The sequence below is a fragment of the Rhododendron vialii genome, chromosome 4a (assembly GCF_030253575.1).
Source record: "Rhododendron vialii isolate Sample 1 chromosome 4a, ASM3025357v1".
Classification (NCBI taxonomy): domain Eukaryota; kingdom Viridiplantae; phylum Streptophyta; class Magnoliopsida; order Ericales; family Ericaceae; genus Rhododendron; species Rhododendron vialii.
In genome coordinates, this window is record NC_080560.1 from 27072246 (window position 1) to 27095680 (window position 23435).

The 23435-nt window shown below is 38.9% G+C and overlaps 1 protein-coding gene and 1 non-coding gene across 3 annotated transcripts; both read left to right on the forward strand.

Moving 5' to 3' along the window:
* The first annotated feature begins 1272 nt into the window (after window positions 1-1272).
* LOC131322204 (E3 ubiquitin ligase BIG BROTHER-related-like) lies at window positions 1273-22240 on the forward strand. Of its 2 annotated transcripts, XM_058353441.1 has the most exons (8): window positions 1273-1640; window positions 2164-2539; window positions 2688-2725; window positions 10935-10976; window positions 11054-11175; window positions 11247-11355; window positions 13117-13182; window positions 21808-22240. In XM_058353441.1, exons 1-7 carry the CDS (start codon window positions 1452-1454, stop codon window positions 13156-13158), a joined length of 918 nt encoding a protein of 305 aa, XP_058209424.1. In that variant the 5' UTR covers window positions 1273-1451; the 3' UTR covers window positions 13159-13182; window positions 21808-22240. The 2 variants fall into 2 exon arrangements, with proteins under 2 accessions (XP_058209424.1, XP_058209425.1); XM_058353442.1 differs by lacking the exon at window positions 13117-13182.
* Window positions 21396-21503, forward strand: LOC131324956 (small nucleolar RNA snoR100). Its single transcript, XR_009199537.1, has one exon. It is a non-coding gene; the product is annotated as a small nucleolar RNA snoR100 (small nucleolar RNA).
* Window positions 22241-23435: the final 1195 nt, after the last annotated feature.

Below are 23435 nucleotides of genomic sequence, written 5' to 3' on the forward strand. Positions count from 1 at the left end.
TTTATGTGTGATTTGTATAAAAGGTCATATGCCTACGTGAAATTTTTCCTAGTTTTATTATACAAATTTTCAAAATCATAAAAAATATTATAAAATGTAAGATATAAGTATATTTTTGAAAGACATGAATTTCGACAATTGAACAAACAAATTGGGACGGATGAATTAGCAAATTTAAAAAACGGTTAACATTGATCACTTGGCAAATGAAGTTGCATACAGTCTTTGTGGTTAACATTTATCACTTGGCCAATATAGCAGTAACCACTAATGAACCAGTAAATTAAAATATCTCATTTATTTGATCCTTTTTAAAAGTAATTTTATTAATATAAATGCTTTTATTTAATTTATCATAAAACTAATACAAGTAGATCCGAATGAAATTTAATGTGGTAGGTGCTATTAAAATATATATATATATATATATATATATAATATATCTATAATAAATGATTTTTTAAAAATAAATAAATTAAATACATTTATAATGTTATTTAGAAATTATGGAAAATATTGTCAAATTTTTTGTTTTTAGATAATTTAACTAATTATATTATATTTTCATAACAAATTAAAATTTTAAACTAGATTTATAATTGAACACCATTTTGTAGGTTTTCCATTGCCCAATTTTTAGCAAAAATGCAAAATATATAGTGTATATAGCTTAAAGTGATGTGAATATATATATCCCAAAATCTCCAAATTTTTTGGCCAAAAAATAGGGTACTTTTATTCAAGTTAATGGTATCTTGTTACCTGACCAACCGGTTGTTGTAAGTATAGTCTGTTTATGTGGTAAGTTTTGCTTTATACGATGGTAAATGTTTTCTTAATCAATTATAAATGTTGCCTGTTTCTGTAGTAAATAATCCTTCATTTTTTTGGTCAAAACCACATCGTTTCTAACAAACCAACCTACTTTTAGTTTTTGATTTTGATTCAAGAGCAGTGATTTATCTATTTTTCATCCAAAAGCTATAATTCATTGGGAGTATGATGCTCCCTAAACCTCCAGGGAGCACCATAGCCTGCCTCTCTCTTTTTTGCCAACGACGTGGTTTCTGTTTTTTTTTTTTTTTTTGAGAAAAAGAGAGGTAAAGTAAAATCCTGTTAATTTCCAATCCAACACTCAATTTGCTTACCTCCCTCTCCAATCCATCTCTTTCTTCGGCGACTCAGGTTTCTTGGAGTATTTCACTTTGTTTCTGATACCATCCAAAGATTCCAATCACAAATCTCTCTCTCTCTCTCTCTCTCTCTCTCTCTCTCTCTCTCTCTCTCTCTCTCTCTCTCTCTCCCTCTCCCTCCTCAGTACCATCACACACACAAAAAAAAAAAGAAAAAAAGAAAAAAAAAAAAGGGCCCATTTGGTAAAACAATTGGTGATCATAGTTGAAGGAAGCCTCCTCTATCATCTTCCAATTTGAAGTTTTTGTAGCAAATAAATGGACAACTCGAAAGCTGATAGCAACGGAGCCAAAACCACAGCCGACGAAAACCCTAACAATTCAGGGTTTGGAGAACAACAAGAAGGATTGAACATGGTTCGGCCGTCGTCAGCGATAAGAACTCCTTTCACCAACCTCAGCCAGGTCGATGCTGATCTCGCCCTAGCCAGAACCTTGCAAGAACAGGTCTCTCTTTTTCTCTCTCCCGATTATCTCTATGGGATCTTTGGTTCGTTCTGCCTTAATATCATGTTCAACTTTTAGGGTTTTGGTTTGGCCTCGGCGCTAATTTTAGGGACTTCCGGCTTTACCTATTGTTTGTTGAATGGTTCGCCTCTGTGTTTGAATTTGTTGGGCCGTTAAAAGATTGGTTTTTTATTTTTTGTTGGTTGCTTCGTCGGAAAGTTAGCTCTATCCCGTTTGTGCCCCACCAATCGGTAAGCGCGTGTTCTTGTAGGGTAATTCTTTAAATTCTGATGATTCTATTGTTAACCTCCTTTCGTTTTTTAAAATGAATGACATTTGAAGTAGGATTGCCAGGCTTCCTTGCCGTTGGAACCTCTGAAAGCTCGTTTCTTCCTCCTAGTACTCACCAATACCACTTAGTAAAATGGAATCTGGAAGATCAGTTTGTTTTACAATTTTGCTATGTCAAGTGCTACAGGTTGCAAGTATACTACTTTGAATTTCTTTAATCTGGTTGGTGTAGGAAAGAGCTTATATGATGCTAAGAATGGGTGGTGATGGGAGTGAGTATGGAAGTTGGGAAGGTGGAAGGTACATCCATGAGGATGATGAAGATTTCGATGATCCTATTGGAGATGAATATGACCGTACAGATGACGGTGTTGATGACGGCGACAACGATGATGATGAAGATGAGGATGACGGCGATGATGATGAAGATGAGGACGCATTTGATGTGCATGCTCATGCTGAATCTGGAGAAGATAATAACATGAGCGTTGGTGTTGAGCTAGATCCTGCTTTTTATCCTAATGATGAGGCCTATGCTAGAGCGCTGCAAGATGCTGAAGACCGAGAAATGGCAGCAAGGCTGTTGGCCTTGGCTGGGATAAACGAACGTGAGTGTCAATTCAATTCGGTCCCTCTTAGTCTCTTGCTTGTTAATTTTCTTCCTGCAATTGTATCAAAAATGCAAAGAAAAAACATTTTGTTCCTGCAATTGTGTTGAGTCTGTTGACAATCATGCGTTTGTTGTTCTAATTGCAGGGGAAGATGAGGAAGAAGATAATGCTGGTAATTCCCAGGTATCAAGTTGTTTTATCTGTACTTTTGAGCTGTTTGACCACTTTAGGTATTTTTTCCGCATAAAAGATGTTTTTGGGAGTAGGGGCGGTTCCACAAGGATATCGGGGGTGCCTTTAAAAAAAAAGGGGGGGGGGGGGGGGGGGTTGCGTTTAGGGGGTTTGCCCCCTAGGTTGAAAAAATGTACTAAAATTTTTGTATATTTTGCGTGTAATTTTGTATATTTCATATTGTCGGCATTGAACCAGTCGTGCAAAGCCAGAGTAGATGGAAATTTTCTCAAATCTGTGAGTAAATAGAACATATAGGTCAACAAAATAAAATAAATGAGGCCCGATAAGTTTTCAAGCAAAGTAAATATTGTTGTCTTATATAGTTTTTTGAATGCAAAACTTTTTGTATACATTTTTGTCACCGCTGAGTTAAAATCCTGCAGCCGCCCCTAGTATTTCTACTGCTTGGAAACATGCCTCCTGTTTGGGAGGAATGTTAACTCTACTGCAACCTAGTATTTCTCTCCTTCTTTCTTTGTCTATTCTCGTTCACCATTTTACAGCTTAAGAATGTGTTGCTATGCTTGGATCCTTGATAGGTCGAAGAGTGAAAAATACAGACCAACCATTGAAAAGGACCACAACGAAACTTGAACCATGCAACTACATAAGCAAACAGACCAACCATCCAAAACTCATGAAGATGCTAAAACCCAAATCAACGAGCAAACAAAACAAGTCCTAAACCGTGACAATGTACTTTGGCTGAGTAACTAAAGGACAATAGACGCTCTTTCCCGTCTTGTATGTCTTACAACCCATTTTTTGCCTCACGATTTCAAAAATTAAATAGGTCAATCTCAACTGGTATTTTGCTATGCTAGGCTTCTTCAAATTGGTGTTTAAGTACTACTAGCCTCGGGTACGTGCTACACGTGTTAAATGCTCCTCACTTACCATCATCAGTCGCCTTCATGATCACATTTGGTCTGTTTCAATCAAACTAGCTCCACATTTGTGTTGTTTTGTTTGTTAGAAATGTCAATTTCATCTATCCGTTGCCTTACTATATTTGTCATACTTAATGTATGTACAAAAGCTGTCAAACTTCCGTTTCTGTAAATACTGTTGGTCCAAAAGCAACCCGGGGGGGGGGGGAGGTTGCGGGGGTGGCGAATTTGGTTTCTCACTTACTATAAGCAATTAAAAAAAAAAAAACCTAAGTACACAACAGAAATAATTTCAGCACTGCAGTACGATTGAGTTGACTCAAACCACAGGGTAACACAAGCAAGCTTAACAGATTGAGCTAGCTCAAAAACCAGAAACACATCAGATGCAGAGAACAATTCACCAGATTCTAAGACTACAATATAAGGACGAAATCAACTAATTATGTAGGCTAATTTATCCCAAGTCTGATTTCACAGATTTTTCAGTTTATTGAAGCAATATAAATCAGTGTTCTAAAAGAAGGATTTAATCACCGATTAATCAGAAATTTGGCCGCATCGATTAGATTAATGCCTAGTCGGTTGAATTAGTAGGTCAGGAGGTTAATCGGAGTTAGTCGGCGATTAACCGGCGATTAGTCGGTCGGTGTCTAGCAGCGATTAGTCGATTAATCGGTTAATGGGCGATTAGTCGGCTATTCGGCGATTAATAGGGGTAAAATCTATAATTTTGGAAAATCAAGGGGTGTAACTGTTGTATACTTATACCAGTTTAAGGGCTTCGAATCACAGTTTTTAGGACTTGTTCAACACCCAGTCATTGATGGATCGATCTCGGAGTCACCTGTCATATCTCTGTGAAACCCTAAAACATGAGATCTCCGAGCCGCCTATCGCCTCTCTCTCTCTCTCTCAAATTCGAGATCTCCTCTCACTCCATGTCTCCACTGACCTCGAACATTAGGTTTTTTTTTTGGAAAGCCCATACCCATATTGACACGTTAGTGATTCTGGAAACAAAGTGTAGTAATATTTTTTATTAAATCTTAACACGAAGTGTAGTATTGTTTGGTGTATATAAATAAAGTTATTATAGTTGGTAAATGACTAATAAATGAACAGCCCATACCCAGTACCAGCTGGTGTTATAATCATATTAACAGTTTTCTGTAAAGGAGAGATTTCTATGTCATATTTGAAAAACAATTGATGTTGGTGGATTGATAGATGAATGTACAATTTTTTTATAAGAGTTGTCATTGGGGAGTATTTATAATTAATCGGCTTGCAGCAACTCGATTGGTTGCTGCAAGCCGATTAATCGACAATTAGAACATTGATATAAATATGCAAAACGGAAATTAAAGAGAGTAGGGAAGAGAAAATAGAACCCAAGGATTTATAGTGGTTCTGTCCGCAATTTCATGGCCTAGACCACTCCCAAGTGTCGAACTCGGGATTTGCTGCACTACCTCCAATAGTTACAATCTTCTAGCTTCGTAGGTGCTAGACAACCTTTACAACGAGCAATCATTCCCCAGTCGCTCTGACTAATTTTGACTCCGGTGCTAGTCACACCAAACGGTCCAAACCCAACTAGTTTTGACTACGGTGCTAGTAACACCTAATTCCAAGTGATTTTCTCTCCAAAACCACTCACAAAAAGATAAACTCTCACAAGAGTATGAATAAGGGTGCGCAATCCCTTTTACACTAAGGTTCAAGAAACAACACTCAAGCTAGTGTAGATATTCAAGATGAAGTGTAGAGTTTTTGACTGACAGATTTTCAAGAGTATGCTCATAGTAGATAGCTTCAAGAGTTGTACCTCTTTCTGCACTTGTTCTTCTTCTCTTTTTAACGTTGAATCCTCAATTGAACGTTGAATCCTCAATTGAACGTTGAATTCTTTTCCTCTTAGCCGTTGCACAAAATCAGCCCATAATCTTTCCATCTTCATAATCTCAGCAACCAATCTTCCCTTTCCTTCCAAATCCTTTCCAGCCATTAATAATCGGAAGAGATTTTCCTTAATCTCTTTCCTTCAATTCTTTTATCTATAGGAGATAGCGATTAGATGATCTTTCCTTTCTTTGGTTCCATCGCCTCTCTCTCTTGTTTTCACCATTGAATTCTAGGTTAGGAAAGTTATACACTTCATCTGTCACATGTAAGCTATAAGACATGAGAGAATTGCTACATCAGTCCCTACAACAATAGGTAATGCAGAATTAGTTCAATAGAAATAGAAACATATCATATCGTTCCAATTAAGCCCACAAGACTAATAATGTATGTTATCATCAAAATCTAAAACCATGGGGCTACATGTCGGACATTTTAATCAGGTTAATTTCTTCAACCATTATTCATTAATGTCAGTCACATCATTGCCAACCGATGTAGCACAGACACAAATATGGACAAGACACAAGCATAGATATGGGACAGGGGATTACATAAAAAAAAAGGAGGAAAAACGAACACGGCAAGGGGCACAACAAAAAAATAAATACTATTTATTTTATACCAATGAAAATATAGTTAGATGTATAAGCTTGAAGCTTCAATGCATATGAACGAGCATCATATATACATCATATTACACTTTTAACACAATATTTGATGTAATACACATTTATTCCGCAATAACTTAAGAAAATGCATATTTAACCCCTGTCGTGTCCCCAGTGTTCTAAATGGTGGCCTCGGTAGCTGCCTAGGCGCTCGGCGGCTGGTCGGTGCCATGATTTCACCCTCGGTGGCTCGTTCGGTGGATATGGAGATTTGGCGGCTGTCTTGGCAGAACTTGGCGGAGCTTGGCAGCTAGGCAGCTAAGGGAGATTTGGCAGAGCTAGGCAGCTGTCTTAGTGGGCTTGGCAGAGCTTGATTGCTTTAAAAATATTTAAAAAATATATTTTGAAAAAAAAAACGCCGAATCGCTCGGCGGCGCCTAGGTGCTTGGTGGCGGGTCGTCGCCCGACTAGCGCCGAGCGCCATTTAGAACACTGCGTGTCCCCATATGTGTCCTTCGCATGCCCCCTTAAAAAAATTAATTAAATTTTCTTACGTGATTTGCAATGTTCCCCGCGTGTCCCCGTGTCTGACAGGGGGACACGGCAGACACGGGGATACGCGGCCTCTGAGAGTGTCGGCGTATCATAGTTGCCCACATTTGAGGTTTATCATTATGTTTGTCAAGTTCATTCGATACATTTACAAAGATCAAAGAAGTAAAAATATTGTTGGTTCCAGTATTGTTTCGTAAAACCTATTATTTTTTGTTAAAGTTTATATTGATCATCCAACATCCTCAAATCATTTAGGTGGAAATTGTATCGTAGGTTTCCCAATGTGTTTTTGTAGCTAATTGCATTGTTCATTATTTTGGGGTCCACATCTATCGGGCCCATTTGATTAATGCCATTAGGCTCTTTAATATTATTTTGCCTTTACGCGGTTAGGATTCATATAAAAAAATAACCAAATTTGGCTTTTTTGAAGTCTGCAAATGACAATTTATATGATATTGTATTATCCATTGTTGTGGGTCCCACTGGTCCACTTCCATTAATACTATTAAGCTTTTTTAGTATTATTTTATACTTGCGTTTATGGAATTTATCTAACAATTAACCAAATTCAACTTGTTTTGAAGTCTTCAATTGTCGATATATAACATATTGCATTACTTATCATAGTTGCCAACATTTGAGGTTTATCACTATATTTCTCAAGTTCGTTCGACTCATTTACAAAGATCAAAGAAGTATACATATTGTGGGTTCCAGTATTGTTTCGTAAAACCTATGATTTTTTTTTGTTTTTGAGTGTTAATATTGTCCATCCCACATTCTCTAATCATTTGGGTGGAAATTGTATCTTAGAGGTCCCAATGTGTTTTTTAGGTAACTGCATTATTCATTGTTTTGGGGCCGACGCCCGCATGGCCCATTTGATTAATGCCACCAGGCTCTTTAGAGTATTTTGCCTTGATGCCATTAGGCTCTTTAGAGTATTTTTCCTTTACGCCGCCAGGATTCATATGAAAATTAGGCTTTTTGAAGTCTACAAATGACAATTTATATGAGATTGCGTTATCCATTGTTGTGGGTCCCACTGTCCACTTCCATTAATACCATTAAGCTTTATTAGTATTATTTTATTTTTACATTTACGGAATTTATCTAACAGTTAACCTAATTTAACTTGTTTTGAAATCCGCAATTGTCGACAGGTTAACATATAGCATTACATATTATGGTGGGTCCCACACGGTCACTTCATTGATGCTATTAACCTTTTTTAACTATAATTTCACAATTACGCGGTTGTAATTCAACTAACAATTCACCCAATTAAACTTTTTATTGAAGTCCACAAATGACAATGGAAACCACTTCCCCGCTTTTATTATATGTATTATTATTGTATAGATAATACTATTTAGTTTTCTTAGTAGTATTTTATATTTACCTTTACAGAATTTATCTAACAGTTAAACCAAATTTAACTTGTTTTGAAGTCCGCAATTGACGATGTATAGCATGTTGCATTACTCATTATTGTCTGTCCCACGTGGTCCACTTCATTGATGCTATTAACCTTTTTAAACTAGTATTTCACACTTGCGCTGTCGGAATTCCACTAACAATTAACCAAATTTAACTTCTGAAGTCCGCAAATGACGATGGAAACTACTTCCCGCTTTTACTATATGTATAGATGTAATTTCATACTTATGCGGTCAGAATTCAACAACTAACCAAATCTAACTTTTATTGAAGTGCACAAATGATGATGTATACTACTTTCCCACTTTTATTATGTGTATGGATACCATCTCCCGAGAGATTATTTAAATGGGAGATAGAGGCATTTGTGTGAATCTTTATGCAAAGGATTCCTTCCTTAGACTATGGGCGTCGTCAACACTGCCACATACGTGGGATGACGTACTAAATCAATAAATATCTGGGTAAATTATAGTTAACCCCCTTTAACTATGGCTCGGAGACACTTTACCTCCTCTAACTATTATTTTTAGCACTTAACCCTTCCAACTAATGGAAACCCTTCTTCCGTTTCCATTTGGTTAGGAATTGGAAGGGAAAAAACATGTGCAAGTCACATGCCCTCTCATTTAAAAATTACAGACATTATTGCCCTCCTCTTGTTGTTTCCTTCCTCAAGTTCAAACCAAACCCACCTTTCTACACCACAAACCCAGCCAAGCCTGACATCCCCTTCACATCCACGTGACCTTACCTTACCTCCCCTGCACCACCATCGACCAAATCGGAGCTGACTCAGTTGAAATCCAAAAGCCCCATGACCCCATCCATTCTCTCTCCACTAGCCCAGCTACTCTCTCTCTTTCATAGAAATCAAAATGCTTTGCGCCAATTTCGACCATCTGTGAGAGCGAGATTTGATGAATTAACACCAACTTGGACCATTCTCTGGTGAACTACCACTGAGTTACTTGAACCCACAAATGAACCACTGTCCAGCTCCACCGGGGATCGGAAACGAAAGCCGATCGCCTGAGAAGCGGGTTCCTCGAGATATCTCCATGTTTATAAAAAAAGAAAATCAAGATTAGGGCACATAACCCATTCAGTATCCCGCGAAATTGGCGGTGTTTTCTACCGTGAACACGAATTGCTTCTACTGGATAACCAACGAAACCCTAGTGCCTAAATTCGATGAAGATTTGAAGGGTTTGTGACATATGAAAGCGAAGGAGATTGGATGAAAAACAAGAGCTCTCCCCGGCGAATTTCAAGAGGCTTGATGGCGTCGGATAACAAAATTAAGGCTCCGAAAAGGGTACCTCAATACAGAGATAGTGGAGCTCTGGCTTGTCGTCTTGGGCGAAGTTTCTTCAAAACGTCTTCGACTTTTCGTATGTTCTTGTGGCGGTGGTGAAACAATTTTGGCTTTGAGGTTGGCTGCGAGCTTAGTGGAGGAGGAGATAGTTGGAGGAAATAAGAGGTGAATCGGCAGCGGTGGTGTTCTGGAAGGAGGTTAAAGGTTTGATCGAGGTTAAGGTCTGGACAATGGTGTGTTGCAGATTGAGGGCAATATGGGAATTGAACGTTTTCCGTTAACGGCGTCTAACATATTCAGGATTTACATAGTTAGAGGGGGTTAAGTGTTGAGTTTTATAGTTAGAGTGGGTTAATTGCTAACGGGTGTTAGTTAAGGGGGGTTAAATATAATTACCCTAAATATCTGCTTCACTAATTTGATGCGTCTTATCAATTCTGGAAGAACTTTAAAACAAGTGGTAATTCTGCTCAAAAGAGCAGAAACTAGAGCTAGCTTTGGGAATTATTTCAAAAATAATTGTGAAAACCTCAAGATAACCTTGGAAGGCAAAATACCACTATTGAACTTAAGAGTACCATATTTCTGAACATGTGTTCCAAAACACAATTTGTAAGGTATAGAGTTTCTTGGTAACACTGATCAGGGCTCTGGTATTATTATCTACAGTCCCCAGTTTCATATAAGTACTTTTAAGTTAATAGAGTGCACCATAAATACAAATTAGACTTGAATATTCATACTTCAATTCTATCTGCAAATTCTGATTATGTGTCCACTTGGTTATGTTTATTTATTTCCTTACTAGAAGAAAACAGTCTTCCTTTGTTTATTTTTTTATTGTTGTTTGTTGTACTTTGACAAACTTCTTGTATGACTCCTGTATCTTGTGTGTATGTAGGAAGCAATCATGATTGCTAGGTTGTACTCCCTTCGTCCCAAATTCTTGGTCCTCTTTCACTTTGTCCCACTCAAACAATTGTCTACATCTCACAATCTATAATGTTTTTTACGTTTTCGAAAACTTTGTTTAATAAAATTATTTGAGTTCTATCAAACAAGATCCATATTTGATATAAAAAAACATTATAGATTAAAAGATATAGCCAATTGTTTAAGTGGCACAAATAGTGAAAGAGGACCAAGAATTTGGGACGGAGGGAGTATAGTATTAGGAAATATGCTGTACTTGGGGGTTGCCCCCCTTACCTCCTCGGACCTCCTTAATATTAAATATTGCTAATAAAATGGTAAGGGATAGGGTGTTATGCCTGTTACAGGACATTATTTTGTTTAATTTTTCGATAGATTCCACCAGAAACTGGCATGCCTCAAGCAAATTTGATGCATATATCATATTTGCATCTGATTACCTAAAGGAGCTGGTTTTAGGGCCATGTTAAGATGAGTTAATGGACCTTCATGTCTTTCAGGATGCTTGGGAGGAGGTTGATCCAGATGAATTATCATACGAGGTAAATTAGGCAGTGAAATCTGGTGCTTTTCGTTGGGATTATTCTCCTTGTCTTATAGAGTTTGGTTTGATGTTCAGGAACTAATTGCGTTGGGTGAAGTTGTTGGGACTGAGAGTAGAGGGCTCTCTGGTGATACAATTGCCTCTTTACCTTCATTGAACTATCAGACGCAGAACACTCAAGATGGAAGCAACGATTCGTGAGTAAAATCTTAGTCAGTCTAATTGTTATTTAGTGTTGCATTGATACTACTCTGTATTCATGTCTCAGATGTGTCATTTGCCGGTTGGACTATGAGGATGGTGACACCTTGACTCTACTTTCTTGCAAACATTCATATCACTCGGAATGCATAAATAATTGGCTACGGATTAATAAGGTACACGCTTTGTATTGTTTAAATTAATTATCCAGTGAACTGGGATCTGCATGCAGTACATGTTATATTGAGGGGTTTACATTCAGACTTCTTTATGCAAACTCTTTGACTACGGAGATGCATGACTTTTCAATGTATCATGTTTTTTTGCATAATCATTTTGCTTTTGGAGATTTTCATTTCGTATGGAATTAGATTCCTTTTTTTAATGTGATATTCTCAGCATAAGAAGCACAAACACATTGAAAGAAGGCGGCGTGTCCATGTCTGATACCCTACTTTTCATGTCCATAATTAGAAGATAAAAATCTTAATTCAAACACGTGTTCGACACATCTTTGGCATCTATGACGGGGAAAATAAATACATGATCAACACTACTTGGACACTTGCTAACATGTGACTATCAAAGTTATTGAAATTTGGCATACCACTGTGATTTGCAAAGTTGGGTAGTAATTTTACAGTTTATATATTATTTCAATTGAAATTTGGTAAGGATTTCTTGAGGATTCCTAGCCGTGTATTTGAAGGATTTCTCTAGTCCCATGTCAACTAGATTCTTCATAACTTTACTTATCTTATCTATTATATATAACTTGAGATTTACTTAGGTGATGTATGCATAACAATATAGTCAGATATAATGATTGAACGTGTCTTCAACGCGTCCATGCCCTACATTTCAGAGAAATAGCGTATCCCCCTTTCCCATGTCGTGTCGTATCCATGTCTCGTATCTGTATCCTTGCTTCTTAGTTCTCAGCCTTGAGGTTTACTTCTTCATCTACAAATCGTGACTCCTGGCCCTTTTACGTTTTCATACTTGTCCGTTTTGCTTTGTTTTTCAGTTGAGGTTTACTTGTCCCTTTTAACGTTTTGCTTTGTTTTCACTTCTGCATGGTATCTTGCATAAATTGCGTTGCAGTATAACTATGTACACTTCTATCAAATCCAGATGAGATGATTTCGTTCCATGTGGGTATAACTTTTAAGAAGCCAAATAAAAACTAGTGTTTCATCAATGAATTGTGTAATACTACATCCATTTACAGGAGAATAGATATCAGGCTCCAAAGGTACCTTTTTACTGAGTTCAAAGAGGCATATGCATGTTGAGAATAGAATATGGATTGACTTATGACTTAATATAACAATGGTGGATGTCTCCACCTAATAGCTTAAGCTTTTGGGTTTGGTTCAAAGTTTCTTCATTATATTGTGGGGGGTTTTTGGACTGTAGCTTTTAGTGGGTGTACTTGCAAATTGTGAGTTTTATATACTCACTATTCAGTCTACAGAACCCGCCTATTCATCTGTTGTCTGAGAGGTAGTATCAGCATGCTCCACTTGACCGACTTGTTAATCCACCTCAAGAGTTGGAATTTTCCATCTCTGGAATGTAGAAACATAGACGTGCAATCACATATTTCCATTGATTGGTTCGTCTGCTCTAATTAATAGAAGCAATTACTCTACCCTTCGTTGGCTTCAAATATGGAGTGGGGTTGTTTGGGTAATCAATATTTTGATGCCTGGGGGCATTATACATTGATTGTGTGGGATCTCTTACTTTTTTCGAGGTTATGTTGATCTTGCAATCGGAAGACCCTCAAGAGTCAAGACAGAGTTTGTGATTGCTTTTGTATGGGAGACCATATAATGTTTGAGATTCGGGGCATGTTAACAACTGAACAAGATAGATGAAATTTGCCACCTGCTCATGTTGATCACGTGCAAACTATAACCTTGCTATGTTAGCTTCTCGTGACAGGAGAGGTTGAGCACAGGAGTGTACGTTGAGGATACTTAACTGTCTGGATGCAGGTGATAGCAACCATGGAATCTGTCCCTACAAAATTCCATTTATGCGTTTGTATTTGTCTGAAAGCTCCCCTATGATGTTTGTATCCACTTTAGTCCTCTATGGATCAAAGGTTGCTTCTCTCCACTGTTAGAATGCCTCCCTAGCAATTGCCACCCCTTGGTCATTGCTAGCCAAGCTGTTGTACTTGTTATTTCTGATCCCATTGGAAGTAGGGGTGAAATTTTGACCGACAAAACCAAACAGACCGAAAAATAAACCGAAATACTCGGTTTGGTTCGGTTTTCATTACCTCCTCCGTTTGGTTCGGTTTTGTATTTTGCAAAAAATAAATATCGGTCCAGTTTCGGTTTTTACAGCATAAAACTGTTTACCGAATCTAACTGAACCTACATTAGTTCTGGACTGTCCACATTAAAGGCCCAACAAAACCACAACACCACCATCCATTTTAAAGGCCCAATAATACAACAAAACCATCAAAACTTTTCTAAATCTAAATCATGTTTCGGGGGGGGGGGGGGACCTTCAACGGTTGCACCGGAGGCGGAGACGAAATTGCAGTGAGTATGTAGTGAGACGGATCTGCTGAAGAAGAGTATGGGAAAAAGGACTATGACTCATTGAAGGTTACATTAGCACACACATACTCACGATGAAGAGGAGAGTAACACTTATACCCTTTCTGAGTGTGAGAATACCCAAGAAACACACATTTGACAAAGTGAGGATCCAGTTTATCCCTTCCTGGATCCAAAGCTTGAATATAATATGTGCACCCAAACACGCAAGGGGGTAGAGGATGTAGCGGACGACCAGGGAACAAAACAGTGTGCGGAATCTGGCCCCCTAAGACTGTAGACGACATACGATTGATAAGGTATGCTACAGTAAGAACATCATTTCAATAGAATTTGGGTACTTGCTACTGAAATAAAAGAGCACGGGCGACTTCGAGCATGTCTCAACTTTCGCTTAGCGACTATATTCTGTTGTGAAGTTTGAGAACAAGATATTTTGTTGATATTTACCGTGATTATTAAAGAAAACAGACAAAGCATTACGATAATATTCACAAGCATTATCAGAACAAAAAATACGAATAGAAACATCCAAACTGAGTTTTTATTTCCTGATAAAATGACTTAAAAAATGCATACAACTCAGACCACTCTTTCATAAGATAAACATAAGTACTTCGAGAATAATCGTCCACAAAAATAATGAAATAGTGAAAACCAGAACGTAAGGAAACATGGATAGGACCCAAAATGTTAGAATGAACTAAATGAAAAGGTCTCAACACCCGACTCTCTATCCGGGGGAAAGGAAACACTATGGTGTTTACTAAACTCATAGACTTCACATGGTAAGATATTGACACAACCACAAGATGGGACCATCTGCTTGAGATTCCAAAGAGACAAATGCCCAAGACAACAATGATGTTGGTATGGTGAAACAGGTAGTGTAGCTGAAGAGGGTGAAACTTTGGGCCGAGAGCATATACCTTCAACGGTGGCACTGGAAGCGGAGACGAAATTGCTGTGAGTTTGTAGTGAGACGGAGTTGCTGAAGAATAAGGATGTCATTTGGGGCGGATATGGGAATTTCTGTCCCCGATTCCCGAAACCGATATGCTACCCATATCCGCCTTGATAACTAACTGGGGAGGGGTAAATCGAACCATAACCGAACCATTCGGTTTTCGGGTAACCCCCCGAACCGAATGAGTAACTGAACCAGATCAAAAAAAGGAGGGAAAAAAACTCAACATTCACTGTAATACAACTCACAGCATAATGAAGTGAAAGCAAACCCACAACGAATTCAGCATAATACAACCATTTATCTACATATATTCAGCAAATTTCAATTACAGATTTAGGAGATTGCATATTCAGATAGATTCAGCAAATTTAAACCCTCTACCCATTTTCTTTTTTTGGTCAAACAGAAATACCAAAATCAGAGAGAGAGAGAGATCTCACGAATCACGATCGCCGCTCTCCGCTCTCTGGTGACGTCTGGTTTAACCTTTAATGGAGGCGTGGGGAAATGACTGATGACTGAGGTCTGAGTCTTTGAGAGTGAGAGTCGTCGGACGAACACAGAGAGAGAGAGAAGAGTACACCCAATGACCCAATGGATTATTTGATTCATATTGATGCAATGGGGCCAGATGAAGAAGACTGGCGCCGAGCGTCATGCACATCCATTGGCAAATGTAGATGGAGTAGTGGATCCAAATCCAAGTGAGAAGTTTTGCTTTGCTCCTTTTCTTGTTAGAGAGAGAGAGGGAGAAAGAGAGAGAGATTTGGAATCGCCAAAATGAGAAGTGAGAACAGGTGTGGAGCCAAAATGAGAGAAACCAAAAGTCTAACGTACGTGCATATATATATGCTGAGGTATTTTTGTAATTAACTAGTTTCGGTTCGGTATCGGCTGAACCATAACCGAACCGATACCCGTTCGGTTATCCCATGCCTCAACCATACCCGTACCCACGGGGAAGATTTCGGTTATGGTTCGGAGAAAAATTTCGGTTACGGTTTGGGTGCCCATCAGTTTGGTCGAGATTGCAATCCCTACTGAAGAAGAGTATGGGAAAAAAAACAATGACTCATTGAAGGTTACATCAGCACACAAAGATTCACGATGAAGAAGGGAGTAACACTGGTGCCATTTCTGAGGGTGAAAAAGACAATGACTCATTGATTGGTACATCAGCACACAAAGATTCACGATGAAGAGGGGAGTAACACTTGTGCCATTTTTGAGGGTGAGAATACCCAAGAAACATGCATTTGACAAAGCAAGGATCCAGTTTATCCCGTCCTGGATCTAGTGCGTGAATATAACATGTGCACTCAAACATGCAAAGGGGTAGAGGATGTAGTGGATGACTAGGGAACAAAACAGTGTGCGGAATCTGACCCCTTAAGACTGTAGATGGCATATGATTGATAAGGTATGTTTTTGTAGTAAAAACATCACTCCAATAAAATTTGGGTACTTGCTATTGAAATAAAAAAGCATGGGCAACTTCGAGCATATGTTTCAACTTGTGCTCAGCGACTCCATTATGTTGTGGAGTTTGAGAATAAGATGTTTTGTGGATAATACTGTGATTACTAAAGAAAACAGACAAAGCATTACGATAATATTCCCGAGCATTATCAGAATGAAAAATACGAATTTGAAACATCAAACTAAGTTTTTATTTAACAATAAAATGACTTAAAAATTGCATACAACTCATACCACTCTTTCATAAGATAAATGTAAGTAATTCGAGAATAATCATCCACAAAAATAATGAAATAGTGAAAATCAGAACATGAGGAAACATGGATAGGACCCCAAATATTAGAATGAACTAAATGAAAAGGTGTCGACACCCGACTCTCTATCCTCGGGGGAAAGGAAACACGATGGTGTTTACTAAACTCGCAGACTTCACATGGTAAGATATTGACATGACCACAAGATGAGACCATCTGCTTGAGATTCTAAAGAGATAGATGCCCAAGACAACAATGATGTTGATATGGTGAAATAGAGGACTGACATGTAACTGAAGAGGATAGCTCGCCATCACTAAAATAATAGAGACCACCATGTTGAGCACCCCCACCAATCTTTTTTCTTGTCGTGAGATCCTGAAAAACACAAGAGTCAGGAAAGAATGTTACAGAACAATTTAAGGATTTGGTAAGTTTACTGACAGAGAGAAGACTGTATGGAAAACGAGGAATATGTAAAGCAGAAACTAACGAAAGCGATGAACTCTAAGTTATAGTACCCAAACCAGTGACATCAGTGGTAGAACCATCAGCTAATGTGACACAAGGAAATTTTCTAAGAGAACGAGAACCAGATAAGATGGTGGAAACACCAGTCATATGATCTGAAGCACCAGAATCAATGACCCACGGAGTATTGGAAGCAAGACAAGCATAAGATGAACCTTTCTGAGCGAACATAGCGGTGGAGGAAGATGGCATAGTTGTGAGACGGTGGTATTCATCCTCTGGAATAGTAACCACTCGAGGAGTGGAGCTAGATCCCTCAGTTAAGAAATTTCCATCATCCTCAGAGATAGCAACTTGATGTGCAGATGGACTATAAAGAACCCAACAATAATCACAGTGTGATTGGTCCCATTGCAATGAGTACAATGCCAAGAAGCCTAACCTCGGCCTCGACCACCAATTGTTGGCGCACGGCCTCCGCGACCAAAATCACAACCAAACCCCTTCGCGGCCAAAGTCACGACCATCTCCCCCTGACTACCGACCACCACGACCAAAATCGCCGGAATAGTGACCACCAGAAGCAGATGTGGCTAAAGCAGAACGATCAGGAGGCAGTGGGGAAGCAAGGGTAGTATTAGAGATAGAAGACTAACGAAGACGGCTAAACACTTCACTCAGAGGAGGCAACTCCCGCCCACCCAGTAGCTGATGGCAAACAGGATCGAAAGACTTAGGAAAACCAGACAAGAAGCGAACTACGTTCAAGTTTTCATGTTGGCGACGCATAACCCGAATATCGGTAGAAAGGGGTTGATAGATGTTAAGCTCCTCACAAACACCAGTGAACTTAGGCATAATATTCTTCCAGAGTAGAATCACCAAGACCAAGAGAGAAATACGTCTGATACAGATCAAAAGTCTAATGAAGATTATTAACCCCGTAATATAACTCCTTAGGCTGTTGGTAGTATCGCAAAGCACAAATGTTCCAGCAATTGCGGGCTCCATACTATTCCACAATCGAAGACGAATCTGGGCATCCTTAACCTCCCAATTCGCATAAGTCGACTCAGTTGGTTTAGGAGGATCATCGGTTATCCAAGTATACTATTTGGAGCCCATAAAGTATGTTTCAATAGACTTAACCCAAGTAACATACTCCCTCCGTCCGGATTTAGTAGTCCCTCCTTCAATTCTAACCAGATAAAAAATGAGTTATATCTTTAAATTGATAATGAAGTTTATATCCGATATGGATCTTGTTTGATAGATCTCAATTAAATCTATAAGACAATATTTTCAAAATTACTTAAAACATTATAAATTACAAGATATAATCGATTGAAAAATGGCACGAACTCCAAAAAAGAACTATTAAATCTGGACGGAGGGAGTAATTCTTACAATTCAAGCAAATAGTAGTGATAGACATCATTTTAGGAGACCAATTCGAAGAAAAACTAGAAACAACAGAACTAGAACTAGATGCAGAAGTAAACCCCATCGCAAGGAATCATAACAACCAATTGATCAAAACTAAGCACCAACCAGTACAACTAATAACTAACCAACCGAGCGCCGAGCAGAGCAACACCCAGCAATATCAAATGCAACAAGAAACATAAATAATCGACCAAACATGCAGATCTAATGGAAGATGACAATCAATAAATCCCATGAGATAATAATCCAACAAGAACTTCAAAGAAAAAAATTATACCAGAACATGGCTAGGATGCTGAGTGAACTCAAAGACGTTTGGTCGGAAGAAAAACCTCCGAAACATCACATAACTTATTATCTGAAGAACCCAGAACAAATCAGAAGGTCCATGAACCGAAGACCCACAAACAGATCGTGTAATTGCATAGACCGACAACGAGAATGGTCGGCGTGGCTTGGAGAAAGATCGTCGGAGGTTGGCGAGGGTCGTCGTGGCCTGGAGAAGAGTCACCATAGGTTGGCAAGGGTCGTAGTGACGGGTTGTAGTGACATGAAGATGCGACGTCGGAGATAGGCGAGGGTTGTAGTGGCCTTAGGAGAGGTCATCAGAGAGACTGGTGAACAGTTTCGGTCACTGGGTAAGGATATGGAGGACTTTCGAGCACTAGGTCAACAAGATTTTGGGTTTTCGGTCGTTTTAGGACTCGGTCTTCACGTTTTAGGGTCTGGGGATGGCTTGATTTGGCTGTGGTGGTGTCGGCAGGACCATGTTTGTGGACGGATGATGACAGCGGCAGTGGATATGGTGGTTATGGGCTTCAGGGTTACGTAAGAAGGCTACGGTGGTGATGGGCGAATTAGGGTTAGGTTAAGGGAGGCTCTGATACCATGTTGTTAGGGAGAAAGGAGAAAGTGTATAGGGTGTTAATTAACTCTAACACGCATAATCTTTAATTTTATTGAATGATAACCTATGGAGCACGGGTACCGGTATGCGGTACGGGTACGGTACGGATACGGGTACAGGAAACGGCAAAACCCCAAAAAAGTAGGGTACGGGTACGGCGGGGGTATGGCATATATATATATATATATATATATATATATATATATGGGGCGGTTCAGGAGACACTCAAAAAAACACCTCATAGTTCTCGATCAAATTTTGATGATCCGAGCCGCTCAATGTGATCAGAACGTGATTTTAAGGATACTCGTGAGAAATCAGCAAAAAAAATGATCGGGGAAGGGCTTGATCTAAACAGTTTCGAACAGTTTTTTATTGAACGATTCAAATAAAAACTGCTCAAATCAAGCCTTTTCCGGTCATTTTTTTTGCTAATTTTTCGCGGGCACCCTTAAAATCACATTCTGCACACATTGAACGGTTCGGATTATCAAAATTTGATCGGGAACTATGAGATTGAGATTTGGGGTGTTTTTTTAGGTGTTTTTTTGGGTGTCCCTTAAACCGTCTATATATATATATATATATATATATATATATATATAATGTTTTTCTATTTTTTATTGCATAAAATGAAATATAAACCCATTTTACCAACAAAAAGCAAAATCAGTACAAATATGCATATCTACTACATATCTATTAGTATTCAGAATTTCAGATACATATATACATATACATTACACATGCATACATTTGTACATATATACAAAGAGAGAGACTATTCCGATCGATAAAAAAAATATACAGAGAGAGACGAAGAGAGAGATGGACAAAGAGAGAGAGGGGTGTTTATAAATGACAAATAAATTACACAATAAGCTCACATTTTATAATTATTTACAAAAAAATCCCAGAAATTTTGAAAAATTTTCATTTTGGCTAAAACGTACCCTTGCCGTACCCACGCCGTACCAGTACCCGTACCGGGTACTGGTACGAGTACGGCGACATTTTCGAAGTACCCGTGCTTCATAGATGATAACTCATTTGTTTCAGTGGTATTTTGAGAGCAGTCACTTTGTACATATTGCCAAGGGGTAGGTTTGTCTCCAATCCTCCTCTGCCCATACCCGCAATGATTGGGGACTAAATGGGTTTTGTTGTTGTTGTTGGTGTATATTAAATGATAACTCTTTACAAGGCTTAGCTAACCAATGTGGGACAACAACTAAGACTAATAATATTCTAACAGTTCTTTTGACCTTAGATGTGACTCATGTAATCTGATTATACTAAGCCAAACAAAACCAAACCAAAGTCCCAATCAATTGAGGTCGATTACGTAAATTCGTTTTTCTCGCTGAGCTCTATCAAGGGCATCGTGCTTCTCATATTAGAAAAACCTAGATTCTTTTGAACGACTGCCCAAATGTCAATTTTGGTCTACTTGACCGATCGACAATTAGCAGGTCTAAAGCTCCTTAATCTATTTTCTCTAATCTCGTCTTCTATCAATGATCTCGTTTTTGATTCCATCTCGCAAAGTCTTACCCTACGTCCATCTCACCATTCTCATTTTAGCAACACTCATCTTATTCGCGTGTTGTTTCTTAGTATCCCAATGCTCCGTGCCAGTGTGCCACATCGCAGCATGGTAGATTACCTTTCAAAATTGTGGGTATCTTGCGGTCGGACAACATTCCTGAAGCATTCCGCCACCTCATCCATCCAACTTGTACTCTCTGTGTTACAGAGCCAAGATACTTAAATGCTCGATTCTCGGTAATGCTTGATGTTGGAGGGTCATTCAGCCAACACTAGCACTGTGACTATTGGTAAATCCACATTCAGAGTAATCTGTTTCTCCTATTGAGCCTAAATCCTTTTGACTCTGATAGTTCTCTGCAAGTTAATGTTAAAAGTTACAATTAACTCATCTGTCATCCATTAAGATGATATCGCTCTTAAAAAAAATCCACTAAGACTATCATCCGCAAACAACATTGACTTAGAATATACTAAAGAGGGAAAAGTGAAAAAGAAAAATTGGTCTATTCTATCTATAGAGCAGATTGGCATTGTGCATACTGATGCTCTGGATTATCAATGCAGAAAGCATGGTAACGTGCACAGAAATTGAATTGGGTCTCTTGGCCTGCCCTCTCTAATGCCATTTAGCTTTGAATTGGGGGCATAGTTCCACAGCAAAAGAGGTATAGGGGGGCCACTGTTTCAGTGGCTTTCTGAGAGCAGTCACTTTGTGTATATTGCCAAAGGTTAGGTCTGTCTCGAATCTTCCCCCGCCCATACCCCCAATGATTGGAGACTACATGGGTTCTTTTGTTGTATCTATAGAGCAGATTGGCAGTACTAATACCAATTTTTGTGATCTTTCTGGTTATTTTTATATGTTTCTGAGTTGTTAATGTGTGAAATGGGTTTATGTTCTGTAAGATTCATGACTTTGCCATATAAGAGAATGAGCTGATAGATCCGTGGCTTGTTATGTGCTTCAGGTCTGTCCAGTTTGCAGCACCGAGGTCTCCACTTCCTGAACCAGCTAATGCAGGTCCTCTCCTACAAGTTGCAGATTTTCTGCTGAAGATGGGCTTGTGTGTGCGAGAGAAAGAGAGCGCACCAATGGTAAAGTTCACAACATGTTTTGAAAATGTCTTGTGGGGTAAAGACTGATATCTGCATATATCCATTCTGGTTCTGTGTTAGTGTAATTGGCACCGTTAGTTGCTACTGGTTTACGTTTTCTTTTGGTTTGATGTTTCTGCCCAGTTACCATGTATCACAGAGCATAAGACCCCTAATATGGTTCAAATCTTTTTAGTTGCACTTGTTTTTTAGGACTGAATACATTGAATTGGAGATGGCCAACTGAATTGGTGGTGTTCCTTAATCAGGCCTGCATTCCATATATTTTTGGGTGCCAGTTTATTTTGCCTTTTCTCGTTTTTTTTAATAAAAAATTTGCAATTCCGGTGTATAATGCATATTGTTTATTTCCCAAAAAAGGATCGGTCATTTTAGTGGGATTTATTACTGTATATGTAACAATAACAATGGCGAAAATGGGCATCTGGGGAAATAGTGATTGCATTAACGGTTTTTTGGGAAGTCAACACAGCTAAGTAATAGATGCCAACAGAAGCTTTTCAATAACCATCCTCCTGGTTTCATACTCGTTGATCTTTTATCTTCCCCAGTCAAACAATGGAATAATGAGCTTTTGAGAGCCTGCCATATGATACTCCCCATCTCTTGCTTTTTCTCTCTGGATACTGGATGGAATACCCCGGATTTGGGGGTTTGAGAGCGTTTAGTCCCACGTTGGTGGGGAGTTAAAGCCTCATGTGGTATGTTAACACCCACCTAGGAGCTACACGGTACCTTCTTAGAGCATCTGCAATGGTACTAATCAAAATCAATAATCAAAATGTGACACGTCAGCATTTGATTATCCATTTGCTTATTATAATGCGGATGCTCTTAGGTATATCTTTTCAGGCCAAGTGTTTAGATCGAAATGGGGTTCATTGTCAGCCGGGTCGGGTCGTTACAAATGGTATCAGAGCCCCGTCCTGGTCCGAGTGGTGGGTAGGATGTACTCTGGCACCATAGACACCAGGGGAGGTTACTGGGACTATGCAATGAGAACGTTGCATCCCCAAGGAGGGAAGATTGTAATACCCCGGATTTGAGGGTTTGATAGCGTTTAGTCCCACATTGGTTGGGAGCTAAAGCCTTATATGGTATATTAACACCCATCTAGAAGTTATATGATACCTTTTTAGGTATATCTTTTCAGGCTAAGTGTTTTGGCCGAAAGGGGTCTATGGTCAGCCGGGTCGAATCGTTACATTGGAAAAGTCGGTATCCAGATACACTAGTTTAACAATGAATCACCGATCCTATTCGTGTGAATGTGTATCGAGGATGTGCAGCTTTGAGGTTGGAGAGAGAGAGTTCACACGTCTTATTGGTGTGGGGACTTCGATGATGGCCTCGGTGGTGTAACCGAACCACCATTAACCGAAGTCTCATATCAGGCGGGATAGTATATTCTCCTCTTTACTCGCTCGGTATCAAGTCTCCTGTTGGCGCTTCGGGTATTACCGAAGTACAAGTATTCCTT

What these genes read in the sequence shown, in the direction of transcription:
- LOC131322204 (XM_058353441.1), top strand. Translation starts at nt 1,452, where the DNA reads ATGGACAACTCGAAAGCTGATAGCAACGGAGCCAAAACCACAGCCGAC. An exon ending in CTTGGCTGGGATAAACGAAC is followed by an intron (nt 2,540 to 2,687) that starts GTGAGTGTCAAT and finishes TTCTAATTGCAG; the next exon opens with GGGAAGATGAGGAAGAAGAT. An exon ending in CAGATGAATTATCATACGAG is followed by an intron (nt 10,977 to 11,053) that starts GTAAATTAGGCA and finishes TTTGATGTTCAG; the next exon opens with GAACTAATTGCGTTGGGTGA.